The sequence below is a fragment of the Pelophylax lessonae genome (assembly GCF_965119305.1).
Source record: "Pelophylax lessonae genome assembly, chromosome: 13".
Taxonomy (NCBI): Eukaryota; Metazoa; Chordata; class Amphibia; order Anura; family Ranidae; genus Pelophylax; species Pelophylax lessonae.
Window position 1 is genome coordinate 13333705 of NC_138780.1, and position 16502 is coordinate 13350206.

The 16502-nt window shown below is 43.1% G+C and overlaps 1 protein-coding gene across 1 annotated transcript in view; it reads right to left on the reverse strand.

The window, feature by feature from the left end:
- Positions 1-16502, reverse strand: part of LOC309569087 (NACHT, LRR and PYD domains-containing protein 6-like) — a 179654-nt gene that overhangs the window by 80569 nt on the left and 82583 nt on the right. The window contains exon 6 of the mRNA XM_082274851.1: positions 4311-4394. Coding sequence (XP_082130977.1) covers positions 4311-4394 — 84 coding nt within the window. The remainder of the gene's footprint in view (positions 1-4310; positions 4395-16502) is intronic.

Consider the following 16502-nt stretch of genomic DNA (forward strand, 5'->3'; position numbering starts at 1 on the left):
TCATTGGATTGGGATTCTTGTAGTTCCATTGCCTGAAACAGAAAACATTTATTTTTCCCTGTTTACTTTCAATATCGAGAGAAGATCAAATGGCTAGGCCACCATGAAATCTGTTACACTCTTGAAGGCCACTTGACCCCTTTAGGGGAAAAAGAGCCTCGACTGATGGGGGCATTGCCAGGAGCTTATATTAAGCAGGAGGTAATATGGAAAAAGAAGATTGGAACGGAGTCACGGGTATGGGGTTGGGCCTGAGCTCAGTAAAAAATACCTCCCCCAGGGAATTCTGGGTCTTTTTGAAGAAACGTGGCTGGAAGAGCTGCCTACCCCCCACCCCCTTTTTTTTTTTGGATGTTCCGTCACAGCTTTAGCAGCGGTTTTTGACCTTGCCAGCAGTTAAAGTTTCTGTAATGGGCTATGCCCTTGATTGTAAATTGGAGGTAGGCTGTTTGTCCAGCACTTATGGTAAAGACAGACCTCCCCCTTTGGAATTAAAAAGAGTGCTCACAGTACAATTATGACGGGCAATGGTCTACTGGTTTACTTGTTTTGGTGTTGAGAATTAAAGAAAGCTTCGGGCTTGCCCTTTCCAACTTAATGGTTGTAAGTGTGGTTTTTATATGGGGAGGGTGGGGAGGGGGCAAGGTGGGTTGTTATTATGTTAATATTCCTGGGCCTATGTTAAGTTACCTGGGCCTATGCGCCTCAGCAGTCATGATGTTCTCTCCTCATTGGCCAAACCAGCGAGGTATTGCCCCACCACTACTCCTTCACTGATGAGCAAGATTCTACAGCATTTACACCAGCAAGGGAGCAATGTTAAAGGAGCAAGTTAGTATTCTATTTAGAGATCCTGTTGATACCAGCAACAGGATAGCCATGCCTTCCAACTTTCATTACTGATCATTACCTAGATGCGTAGTTAGGAGCACCTAGTACATAAAAATCATTGGAAATTTGTTTAAAACATTTAATTATCAAGAACAACAGATATAGCCAACACGTTTTGGAAAAATGCCTCCCCCCTGCTTCAAAACTTGAACAATGGTTTGAGAAAGAATCAAGGAGTTTCCTAAAGAGACTGGATTAGGGGCTACAATGGGGCTATGAACCTTCAAACTTTCTGAGATGATCAGTACATGGATATGTGGTTGGGAGCACCTAGTACATTAAAATCATTGGAAATTTGTTTAAAACATTTAATTATCAAGAACAACAGATATAGCCAACACCTTTTGGAAAAATGCCTCCCCCTCCTTCAAAGCTTGAACAATGGTTTGAGAAAGAATCAAGGAGTTTCCTAAAGAGACTGGATTAGGGGCTACAATGGGGCTATGAACCTCCAAACTTTCTGAGGTGATCAGTACCTGGATATGTGGTTGGGAACACCTAGTATATACGATAGACATAGAAATTAGAAAAGAGGCCACCTGTACTCAGACATTATTGAAGCAACACTCGGTCCCCAATATTCTGAAAAAATAAAAAAAGGAATTGTCCATGGGACTTTTGAAGAGTGGTGCTAAATAATACATCAAGTATAAAAGTTACAAAATGTATGTCATAAAAAACATGTACAGTACAAATATTTCATCGTAAAAGATAGAGCACGTGTATATATTCAAGATGCTGCCATAATTAATGAGACATTTGAATAGAGCTATGATCTCTACGAGTTTCATGGGCAACCCCCACTTCATCAAGAGACAGCTAAGGTTGGTTTTTAGTATATATACTGAGGTAGGCACCCTCTGGAAAGGTACAACTAAAATATAAGCCAGTAGATAAAATCAGATAAAACCTGGGTCCTTGCGCTGTGAGAGGACCACCACAGCAAGGGTTCTAACCGGGAGCTGAGGATGGCAGGATGAACCTAGGGTCGGGCACACAAAAGAGGCCCCCACTGCAATACCCCTTGTGTCGGTCTGTAGCCGCACTCCAGCTCTCAGGATACACAGCAGCAAGGATGGTAATTGCAGTCAAAAATTGACCTGATGAAGTGGGTATTGCCCACGAAACACGTAGAGATTATAGCTCCGTTCAACTATGAATAAAAATGTCTCAACAATTATGTCAGCATCTTGAATATATACTCGTGATCTATCTTTTATGAAAAAATATTTGCACTGTACATGGTTTCTATGAAATATGAAATACATTTTGTACTTTTTTTTACTTGATGTATTATTTTATTTAGCACAACTGCTCAAAAGTCCCATGGGCAATTTTTTTTTCTAATACATATGATCACTGGAAATTTGTTTAAAACATTTATTGATTTAGAACAGGGGTCTTCAAACTATGGCCCTCCAGTTGTTCAGGAACTACAATTCCCATCATGCCTAATCATGTCTGTGAATCTCAGAGTTTTACAATGGGATGTGTAGTTCCGCAACAGCTGGAGGGCCGTAGTTAAAGGATCCCTGATTTAGAACATCAGGTGTAGCCAACATGTTTCGGGAAAAGGCCTCCCCCTTCTTCAAGTCTTGATCAATGGTTTCTGAAAAAAATCAAGGAGTTTTCCAAAAAGCCTGGATTAGGGCTACAATGGCGATAAGCACCTTGGAGCTTTCTGAGATGATATTACCTAGATGTGTGGTTAGGGGGTCTTATTACAAATGTTCATTGGAAATTTGTTTAAAATGTTTATTGATCAAGAACATCAGATGTAGCCAACAGGTTTCAGGTAAAGGCTTCCACCTTTTTTCAGGGCTTGAAAAATAGTTTATGAAAGAATCAAGGGGTTTCCTAAAAAGCCTGGATGAGGGCTGCAGTGGGGTAAAGAACATCAGAGGTAGCCAACAGTTTTTGGAAAATGTCTCCCTCTTCTTCAGGGCTTGAACAATGGTTTCTTAAAGAATCAAGGAGTTTCCTATAAAGCCTGGATTAAGGCTACAACGGGAAAGGAACCTTCCAACGTTCTGAGATGATCATTGCCTGGATGTGTGGTTGAGAACACTTAGTACAAATGTTCATTGGAAATTTGTTTAAAACGTTTAGTGATCAAGAACATCAGATGTAGTCAACACGTTTCAGGAAAAGGCCTCCCTCTTCTGCGGGGCTTAAACAATGGTCTGTGAAATAAAATCAAGGAGTTTTCTTAAACTCCTGGAGTAGGGCTACAACAGGGCTAAGAACCTTACACCTTTCTGAGATGATCAGTACCTGGATGTGTGGTTAGGAGCACCTAGTACATACAATTACTGGAAATTTGTTTAAAACATTTATTGATCAAGAACATCAGATGTAGCCAACACGGTTCAGGAAAAGGCTTCTCCCTTCTTCATGTCTTAAACAATGGTTTGTGAAAGAATCAAGGAGTTTCCTAAAAAGACTGGATAAGGGCTACAACAGGGCACAGAACCTTCCTATTTTCCTAGATAATCATTGCCTGGATTTGTGGTTAGGATTGGAATGCTTAGTACAAATGTTCAATGGAAATTTGTTTAAAACATTTATTAATCAACAACATGTGTTGATGCACAAAATGAGCGAGGAGTGGTCAAGAGGAATGACCACATCCTGTGGGTAGTCTTTTGTATACAGGGCTATAAAAGGAGTAATTTGCATGAGAAAAGGCCCTTTTGCCTTTCGCTCTCTCTCTCTCTGGATGATCAGCGGTGGGGACAGCCATGAGGCAGCCAGGATTTCGCAATGCCTTGTTTGTTTGTTCCAGAGATCCACTGGAAGCTGACCAGAGCTAAGTATTTATTTGATATTCTTGGGACAAGGGTTGTATGTTTTAGAAGCGTATTTCTGCTGTTTACAGACCATAGGCTGTTCATGTGTTAGGCATTGTTATATCTGCCAGTCTTGTGATGTGTTCCTAATATTGTAATAGTTTGTATGTACAGCATGCTTTTGTTTAGTAAAAGTACATTTATACCCTGCAGAGGTCTGAGCTTCCTTGTTTATACCGCAAAGTAACCTTGCTAGATATACGCAAGCAAAACAGTAGCCAACATGTTTCGGAAAAAGGACTGCCCCTTCCTCAGTGCTTGAACAATATTTTGTGAAAGAATCAAGAAGTTTTGTAAAAATCCTAGATTAGGGCTACAGTGGGGCTAAGAACGTTGAAGGTAGCCAACACTTTTTGGAAAAGTGCCTCCCTCTTTTTTCAGGGTTTAAGCAATGGTTTGTGAAAGAATCAAAGGGTTACCTAAAACACCTGGATTAGGTCTACAATGGGGCTAAAAACACAGTTTGTCTATGTATATGTGTGTCTTTGTGTGTAAAAAAATGTATGTATTTGTGTGTGTACAGATACTGTATATTTAGTCATTAGGTCACATTGTTATCACTTGACTTACTTGAGGATCATTGCTCATTCCTGCAGTTCCCTTCTCTCTGCTTGGTGTGTGGTTCTTAACAATTGGAACGTCTGATTCAGCATTCTAAAACAAAAAATACTTTGTTAAAATGTATCTAAACCTAAGACCAAGATGAAAAATATAATATATTGCAGGGTACCAAACCTAATACATGGTGGTTACATTACTTTGATCCTGGAGTTGGGCTTCAAAGGAAGAAACTATAATAGAATTGGGTTTATTTAATTTATTTTTGCATTTATACATGTTTAAACTGATTTCTATCTTTCTATCTCTTTTTTATTTATTTTTTTTATGAGTCCCAGAGCACTTCGGGTTAGTGAACCCCCCCCCCACCCCAGCTCAGAAGTTGTTTTCTTTAAGACGTTCTGTATCTGAAGCCTTGGATGCGGCTGTGTGCAGGTAGATGGGAAATGTCAATGATCCGACATATTTGTTTGTTTATGTGTACATTTCGGCTTTTGCTATTGAGCTCTGCAAATTTTTTTTTTCTTTTTTCTTTAACCGGTTGCCGACCGCCGCACGACTATATACTGCGGCGGTCAGCCCCGGCCAGGCAGAGTGACGTACCGGTACGTCACTCGCCTGTTACTGACTTGTGAGCCAATTGCGGGCGGGCGCACGCCCGCCCCGGCTCGTTCACTGACAAGTCAGTGCGTGTGACCCGATCGTCCGCCGGTCACTCACTATCGCTCCGGTGAAGGGAGAAAGGCGGACGGCTTATGTAAACAAGCCGCCTGTCATTCTCCCTGGTGTAAAAATGAAGATCAGACGGTTCTACTATGTAGAACCGTTGATCTCTGTTTTTACACCAATAGCCATGTCCCTTTACAGTTAGAAACACGCCCCTAGGACACACTTAACCCCTCCCTCTCCAATACAGTTAACCCCTTCCCTGCCAGTGTCATTTTTGCAGTAACAGTGCATATGTATAGCACTGATTACTGTAGTAATGTCACTGGTACCCCCAAAAGTGTCAAAAATGTCAGTCAAGGGTCCGATCTGTCCGCCGCAATGTTGCAGTACCGCAAAAAAAATCGCAGATCGCCGCCATTACGCGTTTAAAAAAAACACCAAAAATGACAAAAATCTTTCCCTTTGTTAGTAAACGCGATAACTTTTGCGCAAAACCAATCAAAATACGCTTTTTGCGATTTTTTTTTACCAAACATAGGTAGCATAAAACAAATTGGCCGAAAATGTTAAAAAATTTTGATTTTTACATTTTTTGGGGGGGAATTTCATATAAAAAAAATGTGAAAAATATTGTTATTTTTGCAAAATTGTCACTCTTTTTTTGTTTATAGCGCATGATCAAAAAATCGCACAGGTGATCAAATACCACCAAAAGAAAGCTCTGTTTGTGCGAAAAAAAGGACGTCAAATTCGTTTAGGTACAGCGTCGCACAACCGCGCAATTGTCCGTTAAAGTCACGCAGTAAAAAAATCGCAAAAAACCCCCTGATCTTTTAGCAGCCAAATCCTCCGGGGCTTAAGTGGTTAAGACGTTCTGTATCTGATTGAAGCCTTGGATGCAGCTGTGTGCAGGGAGGTGGGAAATGTCACTGGTCCGACACATTTTTTTGTTTATGTGTACATTTCGGCTTTTGCTATTGAGCTCTGCAAAATTTTTATTTATTTATTTATTTTTTTCTTTAAGACGTTCTGTATCTGAAGCCTTGGATGCGGCTGTGTGCAGGGAGGTGGTAAATGTCAATGATCCGACATATTTGTTTGTTTATGTGTACATTTCAGCTTTTGCTATTGAGCTCTGCAAATTTTTTATTTTTTTATTGTATTTATGTATTTATTTTTTTCATTAAGACGTTCTGTATCTGATTGAAGCCTTGGATGCAGCTGTGTGCAGGTAGATGGGAAATGTCAATGATCCGACATATTTGTTTGTTAATGTGTACATTTTGGCTTTTGCTATTGAGCTCTGCAATTTATTTTTTTTTTTTTACAAACCACTACACATTATTTTATAATTATTTTATAATTTGTTGTTTCAAAACCACTACACACGCCTTTAATTTTTACATTAAAAAAAAAAATGCATTTTTTGAGGGTAACAACTCATTCAGTTATGTCTGTGTGTAAAATTTCAGCTTAAGCTATTGAGCTCTGCAAATATCTTTATTTTTTGCCTAACTGTTCTCTTTATTGGAGTGCCATTGTGTGTCATCAGGGCCTTTTTTTCTCAGAGAATAGGTGCAGGAACTCCCCCTTCTAAGTCACCCCTTGTCTCTGCCCTCTACCCACCTCTGAGCACCGATCCTTGGTTCCACCCCCCTACCCACCTCTGAGCACCGATCTTTGGTCCCCCCCCCCTACCCACCTCTGAGCACCGATCCTTGGTTCCACCCCCTACCCACCTCTCTGTTCCATCCCTTTTAAAGAACATAGAACCAAATATTATTTTGTGGTGCTAAGTAATTTGTAATTTGAAATTATTGGTAACTAGAAAAGCAGTAAAAAAGACCCCCAAGCAACAATAGACCCCCCCCCAGCAACAATGGACCCCGCAACAAAATGCCACCCCAGCAACAACAGATCCCCCAGCAGCCAGCATCAATAGACTCTCCAGCAGCCAGCAACAATAGACCCTCTCCTTCAACAGTCGATCCCTTACAGCAACAATTGGTCCCCCAGCAACAATAGACCTTCCCAGCAACAATAGACCACCATGCAAAAATAGATCCTCTCCAGTGACAATAGATTCCCCAGCAGCCATCACCAATAGACTCCCCAACAGCCAGCAACAATAGACCCATCCTTTAACAGTAGATCCCTTACAGCAACAATTTGTCCCCCAGCAACATAAGACCCCCCCACCAGCAACAATGGACCCCCACAACAAAATGTCACCCCAGCAGCAACAGATCCCCCAGCAGCCAGCATCAATAGACTCTCCTACAGCTTGTAACTATAGACCCCTCCATTAACAGTAGATCCCTTACAGCAACAATTGGTCCCCCAGCAACATAAGACCCCCTGCCAGCAACAATAGACCTCCCAGCAACAGTAGACCGCCATTCAAAAATAAATCCTCTCCAGTGACAATTGATTCTCAGCAGCCATCATCAGTAGACCCTCCAGCACACCTCAGAACTCCTTGCCATTAAATACATTCAGTTCCGGGACTGCGTTCCCCTGCATTTCTGCTGAAAAAAGCCCAGGTCAAATCACATCCAGATGAATCAGTTCTGCATTTTTGCTCCTCAGCAGCTGCCTAAGCTCCCAGGAAGAAGATCAGAGGTAGGACGAAGCAGACCTAACAAACATGTCTACCTGGCCACCAGGCTGCTGGAAAAACACGAAGAAAGAAGAAGCTTATATGGAGTTGGCACCTTTACTTGTTAATGACCGAGAGATCCAAGTTGCAATTGTATAATTCAATAATTAAAATAGAAAAGCCTCATAAATGTAATAAAATTGTTAACAATTCAGTTGTTATACATATAAAGAACACAGTATTAGACTATGATCTGATCTATGATGAGTAATGACATCTCAGATACCTGATAAATACAGTAGATTGCAGTGCTTTACCTTCTTTGGTTATATCTACACACACCTGAGAATTTAGAATTTGACTGTAGATTGTATTAACCAAACATATTTTGGATTCTCGTTCGCCTTTCACATTGTTCTTTTTCTTTCTTTCTTCCGGTTTCTGCTCCTGCAGGAAATCGATATCTCAGTTTTTCAAATCTCCTCTGTTACCTCTTTAAGACTAGACTTTTGTTTTACCGGTATATATATACTATATATAGCCAAAATCTTTAATAAGGTCTTTGATAGAGTAGGAAAGGGTTAAAACCAGCCCCTGCCAGTTTATTTTTCGCTATCTAGGTCCAATTTGGGAGATTTCACGTCCTCTCATGAAGATTGTGGCGGCCACCCAGGTAGGAACACGGGTCTCGCCACCAGAGATGTCCTTTTCCCCCTAGTAGTGAGGTATGTTGTAGTAACCCTGGACTCAGTAGCAATAATAAGTAGATTTTTTTGACTGGGTGACTAAAATAATAGACGGTGGAGGTGCAGTAGACATTGCATATCTAGATTTTAGTAAGGCTTTTGACACTGTCCCACATAGAAGACTTATCAATAAACTGCAGTCATTGAGCATGGACTCCCATATTGTTGAGTGGATTAGGCAGTGGCTGAGTGACAGACAACAGAGGGTTGTAGTCAATGGAGAACATTCAGAACAAGGTCATGTTACCAGTGGGGTACCTCAGGGATCTGTACTGGGACCAATTTTGTTTAATATCTTCATAAGTGATATTGCAAAAGGCCTCGATGGTAAGGTTTGTCTTTTTGCTGATGACACAAAGATATGTAACAGGGATGATGTTCCTGGAGGGAAACGCCAAATGGAAAAGGATTTAGGAAAACTAGAAGAATGGTCAGAACTCTAGCAACTGAAATTTAATGTGGATAAGTGCAAGATAATGCACCTGGGGCGTAAAAACCCAAGGGCAGAATATAGAATATTTGACACAGTCCTGACCTCAGTATCTGAGGAAAGGGATTTAGGAGTAATTATTTCAGAAGACTTAAAGGTGGGAGGACAATGTAATAGAGCAGCACGAAATGCCAGCAGAATGCTTGGATGTATAGGGAGAGGTATAAGCAGTAGAAAGAGAGAAGTGCTTATGCCGCTGTACAGAACACTGGTGAGACCTCACTTGGAGTATTGTGCGCAGTACTGGAGGCCATATCTCCAGAAGGATATAGATACTCTAGAGAGAGTTCAGAGAAGAGCTACTAGTACATGGATTGCAGGAAAAAACTTACCAGGAAAGGTTAAAGGACCTTAACATGTATAGCTTGGAAGAAAGAAGAGACAGAGGGGATATGATAGAAACTTTTAAATACATAAAGGGAATCAACTCGGTAAAGGAGGAGAGCATATTTAAAAGAAGAAAAACTACCACAAGAGGACACAGTTTTAAATTAGAGGGGCAAAGGTTTAAAAGTAATATGAGGAAGTATTACTTTACTGAGAGAGTAGTGGATGCATGGAATAACCTTCCTGCAGAAGTGGTAGCTGCAAATACAGTGAAGGAGTTTAAGCATGCATGGGATAGGCATAAGGCTATCCTTCATACAAGATAGGGCCAGGGACTATTCATAGGATTCAGATATATTGGGCAGACTAGATGGGCCAAATGGTTCTTATCTGCCGACACATTCTATGTTTCTATGTTTCTAGACTTTCCCAATAGCGATAATCCAAAGCAGTTATAGCTTTCCCCCACGGACATTAGTCGAGACTGAATGCTGGGGGTGAACTCTTTATTGAACAACAATACAGGCATTTTATACACTTGAGAAGTATGTCAGTCACTACATGAACAATGACCCAAATACTTACCCAAAACATCACACAATGGTTTAGATAACGAGGTAAAGCTGACAGAAGGCTAATCCCATCATAGAGGATCCTCCAAGAGTTAATCAAATTAGCCACCAGATAGAAACAATAGGTCAGGAAAAAGGGAGAGGGGGAGAGGCACAGAAAAGCAATACATTCAACATACCCTGCACCAATAATGGGCACAGGGTGACCAAAATATACAAGGAATCTGGGGACCTACATATAGTGTCTGTCCTTCATTCCCAGTGACGGTGACTACCGTCACATATCTTCCCCCCCAAGAGGTAGACTAACCAGGTACCAGACATCCAATCGGTCTGTGCCTGAGTTAGTCGGACAACAAGTCCCAAAGAGTCAATTCAGGGATTTCCCAGTATATCGGCCATGGCCCCCCTCCCAAACTCAAAAATATCCCCATATGACTGCACTCCATACAAACATTCAAGCGCCTGGATCTCAGAATGTAGGTCTCCATGATGTGGGCCTGGGATCTGGACCGGCAGGAACGCTGAGATCAACTGGCCTAGGTTGTTCACCAGTAAGACGTCGGTGGGGAGCTCCCGCATCAATCGCACATAAATCAGACTTGACCCGACACCCCAATTCAAGTGGACCCTCGTAGTGGGTAGCCTCTGTACTGCTCCCCCTGCTACCCATAAAACTCTGGTTCGGGCGGCATCTGTGACCAGGTGTCGCTTGACCAAGGTGAGAGTGGCATCCGTGTTGCAGGACGGGTATCTGGGTGCCTGCGTGTTGGAGGAGTTCCACCCTCTCTGTGGTAGTGGTGGTCCAAGGTTGGTAATCTGGGGTTTGAGAATTGGTCTGAGGCTAGGTCGTTGCTGCCTGTGGGCGTGGTAGTAGTGGACGGATGCCCGCTCTGGGGAAGGTGGTCCTGTTCGAATCCATGAAGCGTGCTTCCTTTCCTGGTCACAGTTCCTCTGGAAGTGTCTGAACTGTTTGCACCGATGGCACTGTACTTGGCTTTGCTGTTGGAAGTGTGGTGGTGGGGGATTGCAGGTACCTGGGCTTTGGATTGTTTCCACTGGTCCTGGAGGGGGTCTTACCGGGAGTTGCTCAGTTTTTCTGGAGTCAGTATACTCGTCAGCCAGACGAGCATCTTCAGGCAAGGTAAGGGGTCTCCGGTCACTGAACTATTCCTGAAGATCAGAGTTGAGTGAAGTAAAGAAATGCTCCAAGAGAATCAATTGTAATACATCCTCTCCTGACATGGCTTGGCATCCGTTTACCCAGCGGGATGCCGTTCTGTGGAGGCGGCAGGCCCATTCTGTGTAGGAGTCTTTTCCTTGTTTCCTGGACTCTCTGAACTGTTGGCGGTATGCCTCTGGGGTGACTGCGTACCGGGTGAGCAAGGCTTCTTTGATGGTGTGGTAATGATGAATCTCATCATTGGGTATAGCTCTGAACCCCTCTGCAGCTCTACCCGATAACTTTCCTGCCAAAATCGATACCCATTCATCTGCGGGTACCTTATGTAGAGCACACTGTCTCTCAACATCAGCAAGGTATCTATTTCGCCCTCTGCCTCTTGAAAGTTTTTAAATGCTGCGAAGGGTACTGGACTCTCAGCTGCTGGGCTCCCTGAGTGCTGGATCTCCCTGAGTGCTGGTACTCCTGCTTGTGCCGGGCTTCAGCACTCGCATAACAAGGTCGGCTGGAGGATTTGGCCCAAACAGCGATAGTTGTAACCGAACGGTTCGCATCTTTTCGCCTTCCCCTGCATTCGTGACAACCGTTTCGGGCAGTTCTGTCCATCTCCGTCAATTCGGCAATTAATTCCAGTTTGGGACGGTTGCTTGTTGTTCCGCCATGGCTCTCCAGTAAATCTTTCAATGTAGATCTTTTCAGCCGTTCGTATTGATTCTCCATCTGCTACTCTGCTATTACATCCAGGTTCGGCATCTTCTCTGGGGAAAAAGAACCATCCCACTGCTGCCACCAGATGTCTTTTTCCCCCTAGTAGCAAGTTATGCTGTAGTAACCATGGTCTCAGTAGCAAAACCAAGTAGACTTTCCCAATAGCGACATGAACAATGACCCAAATACTTACTCAAAACATCACACAATGGTTTAGATAACGAGGTACAGCTGACACAAGGCTAATCCCATCATAGGGGATCCTCCAAGTGTTAATCAAATTAGCCACCAGAGAGAAACAATAGGTCAGGAAAAAGGAAGAGGGGGAGAGGCACAGACAAGCAATACATTCAACATATCCTGCACCAATAATGGGCACAGGTTCACCAAAATACAAAAAGAATCTGGGGACCCACATATAGTGTCTGTCTTTTATACACAGTGACGGTGACTACCATCACAAGGATGCAACAGGAGGTAAGATGAAATCTCTCCACTGCAGGGGCATACATACAGGGGAGGCAGAGGTCGCAATTGCGACCCAGCCCCATGCTCCAGGGGTCCCATGTGGCCCCCTGTCCGCCTTGAAAGGAGGGGTGGCGGGGAAGCATATAGAGAAACTGATCCCCTCCTATTTCCTTTCAGTGGCTGCAGGAGGAAACGGGAGAAGATAGGATCCTCTACCTGCCGCCCCCCCCCCCCCACCCCCTGCAGCACTGCCAGGTTCCACCCTGACCTCTCCTGTCGGCTGCCGATTATCTTAAGGTATTGATGTTGGTGTAAATGATCTGGTTGCTGGGCTGGTGGCTTCTACACCCCAGGGGATCTCCACAGTCTCCTTGGCTTGTAGTGATATGTAAGATGGGTTGAAATTTAAACATCTGCTAAGAGTTCCAGATGCAACTTTATTCCATTAAAGGTCAGAAGTACAGATCAAGAAATAGCCAACGCTTTTTGGGGGTCTACATGCCCCCTTCATCAGGGCTTGACTGGCAACCAAGTGAACAAACCAGAAGCAAACTGGACCTACCATGCATAGGCCGAATCTGCAGCTTGTTTGGTTGCCAGTCAAGCCCGGATGAAGGGGGCACGTAGACCCTAAAACGCGTTGGAAATAAATACAAGTACCCCCTGACTTAGGAAACCCATGTGTCAACAATGGGTGCATGGTGCACTCTCGGTTCAGAAGGCCACATAAAAGTAACCATAGTTGTCTAAACATTATGAAACATTATTTAACACGGCAGTGATTTTAGTACTGTATTGTAACAGGCGGGCTTTGTTTAATTACTGAATTTCAGCATGTCTAAGTGTCGGTTCACACTATGGCGATCCGGCTTCGGGGGCGACTAGTGAAGTCACTGTGCACCGCGACTTCGGCGCTACTTGCACGGACTTAACATAATGAAGTCAATGCAAGTCGCTCCGACTTCTGTCAAAACAAGTACAGGAACTATTTTCTAAGTCGGAGCAACCTGAGTTGCTCCTATTAGAACGGTTCCCATAGCACTGAATGGACCGCGACCGCAACCAAGTCGCCTGACAAGTCGCGGTAGTGTGAACCCGGACTAAGAGGTTTGTATTTACCCAAGGGGTAATGTATTTACCCATGATTCACACAGCAGTCACATAAGATTTTGTTAAAATTTGTTTGTAAATTTTACATAGTTAGGTTGAAAAGAAAGACACAAGTCCATCTAGTTCAACCATGGATTTAGAATCTGTGTGGGTTGAACTCCATAGGGAAGGAGAAAAGGGGAAAGTAATTGTGGGGGTTTGCTATAGGCCACCTAACCAAGGGGAGGAGGTAGAGCTGGAATTCTTAGCACTAATGAGTAAAGTGGCAAAATTGGGATCAGTCGTCATATTGGGGGACTTCAATTATCCCGACATTGACTGGGACGAGGGGACTGCACACTCACAGAAGGCCCGCCTATTCACGGAAACCTTACAGGATAATTACATGTCACAGTTGGTGGATTCTCCGACTAGAGAAAATGCAGTCCTGGATCTATTGATCACTAATGACCCAGACCTAATCTCGCAGGTAGGAGTCCAGGACAATCTGGGCTCTAGCGATCACAGGATGATCACATTTAGTATAAATAACAATATAACAAGGCAAGTGGGGAACATAAGAACCCTAAACTTCAGAAGGGCAAACTTTCCAAAATTGTACTCATTGATGGAAAGGGTAAACTGGGACCAAACCCTGGGATCCCTGACCACAGAGGAAAAATGGGAATGCTTTAGGAACATATTAGGCAAAGGCATCTTGCAGTGCATTCCTATGGGAAATAAATTTAGAAGAGACAAAGCCAAACCTGGCTGGCTAAACCGTAGCGTCAAAAAACTTATTAGGGGAAAAAAATTGGCCTTCAAGAAGTATAAATCAGAGGGCACAGTATTGGCTTTCGAGCAATACAAGGAGGCAAATAAGAAAAGTAAACAAGAAATCAAGATGGCTAAAATCAACTTTGAGAGACAAATAGCGGAGGATAGTAAAAAAAAACCAAAGAAATTCTTTAAATATATCAACAGCAAAAAAACTAGGGCAGAGCATATTGCACACATAATTAACAATGATGGGAGGATGGTTACAGAGGACAATGAAAAAGCAACCGTGCTGAATGCTTTTTTCTCGTCAGTCTTTACACAGAAAACGGAGGGGTACACTGACCATGACTGTTTGGTTAGTAGTAATACACAGGACTTGCCACTATGGCTAACAGAGGGTGAAATCAGGGAAAGGCTGGATAAACTCAACACAAACAAATCACCAGGCCCGGATGGCGTACATCCGAGAGTACTCAAGGAACTCAGTAAGGTTATATCCAGACCACTGTTCCTGATCTTTGCTGACAGTATTAGGACAGGAGATGTACCAGGGGATTGGAAGAAAGCTAACGTGATTCCGATATTCAAAAAGGGCCAGAGGCATATCCCGGGAAATTATAGGCCTGTCAGTTTGACATCAATAGTATGTAAACTTCTGGAGGGGATGATAAGGGACTATATCGTAGAGTTTGCTAAAGACAACAACATCATCAGCAGTAATCAGCATGGGTTTACAAATGGGCGTTCTTGTCAAACCAATCTATTAACATTTTACGAGGAGGTGAGCTGTGAGCTAGATAGGGGGAGACCAGTGGATGTGGTGTACTTGGATTTCGCTAAGGCGTTTGATACAGTTCCCCACAAGCGCTTAATTTATAAAATAAGATCTGCAGGTATCGACAGCAGGGTTTGCTCTTGGATACGGAATTGGCTTAAAGGGCGTGTCCAAAGAGTGGTAATAAACAGCGCATACTCAGACTGGTCTGAGGTAGTAAGCGGGGTGCCCCAGGGCTCAGTCCTGGGACCAACCTTGTTCAATTTATTCATAAACAACATTGAGGTCGGGATCAGTAGTTCGATATCAGTTTTTGCAGATGACACAAAATTGGCCAGAGCAATAACTGCACAGCATGAAGCAGATATCCTACAGAATGACCTGGACAAAATTACAGAGTGGGCACGGACATGGCAAATGAGGTTTAACGTGGAGAAGTGTAAGGTTTTGCACTTGGGGACTAAAAACATAAAAGCACAATACACGTTAGGAGGGGAACCCTTGGGGGAATCAAAAATGGAGAAGGATCTAGGAGTCTTGGTTGATGATAGATTAGGCAACAGCATGCAATGTCAAGCGGCAGCTGCCAAAGCCAGCAGAATATTGGCATGCATAAAGAAAGGGATGTATTCCAGAGATAAGACTATAATCCTTCCACTTTATAAAACTCTGGTCCGACCGCATCTGGAGTATTCTGTCCAGTTCTGGTCGCCAGTCCTCAGGAGGGATGTGTTGGAGCTGGAGAGAGTCCAGAGAAGGGCAACTAAACTAATTAGGGGATTGGAGGACCTTGACTATGAAGAGCGTCTACAATCGCTCGATTTATTCTCCCTGGAGAAGAGACGTCTGAGGGGGGACATGATAGCAATTTATAAATATCTTAATGGGGATCCCAGCTTAGAAAAAAAGCTGTTCATTCGAAGGGATTGCATGAGGACTCGAGGGCATACAATGCGATTAGAGGAGAAGCGTTTTAACCTCAGGCAACGTGGGGGGTTCTTTACTGTTAGGGCTACAAGATTGTGGAATTCTCTACCACAAGAGGTGGTTTCTGCGGGTAGTATGGTGGCTTTCAAAAGACTCTTAGACTTACATCTCAAGGATCAGAACATTCAGGGGTATGTGAGATGATTACAGCCACACACACCTACACAGGTTGAACTGGATGGACTATTGTCTTTATTCAACCTCACCTACTATGTAACCAACAGATCTTGGGTAAAAATGTGTGAATCTTCAATAAAAGCATTGATAAATACACCCTAGAGCCCTGGTGCCCAATCCGTGGTCTCAGTGCAGCATGTGGCCCTTTGACAATTAATGGCAGTCCTAAGGGCCCATGGAGACATTCTGTGATTTGATGGTCAGGGCAGTGAAGGAAAAATATTCTTCAGAGTGGCTTCTAGTAATTAAAGTTGAACTCCAGGGTAAGAAAACACATGAGGCATGTATGTTCCTCCTTGAAGCTTGGTGTGCTTTGTATATTTCCTCCAGATCTGTGCAGTAATTCAGTGTGAAACGTTCTTCCTCTCATAATGACCGCTCATTGTCGCTCTCTGTCCTTGTGTCGGATGACTGGTCTTGTCTCCTCCCCTCCTGTAGTTTTCTATAGTGGGTGGAGCCTGCTTTGCTTGTCCTACAGCTCTACTGTCTGCTCAGGCTATGTACAGTACAGTGATGATGTCATAGATACTTTTATAAGGTGATATTTGGATTTGCAAATAGACATTTAGTGCACACAAAGTAGACTTGCCATTGAGGAGTATATTTAAATGAAAGTTTGTGTGTCCGTTGTTTA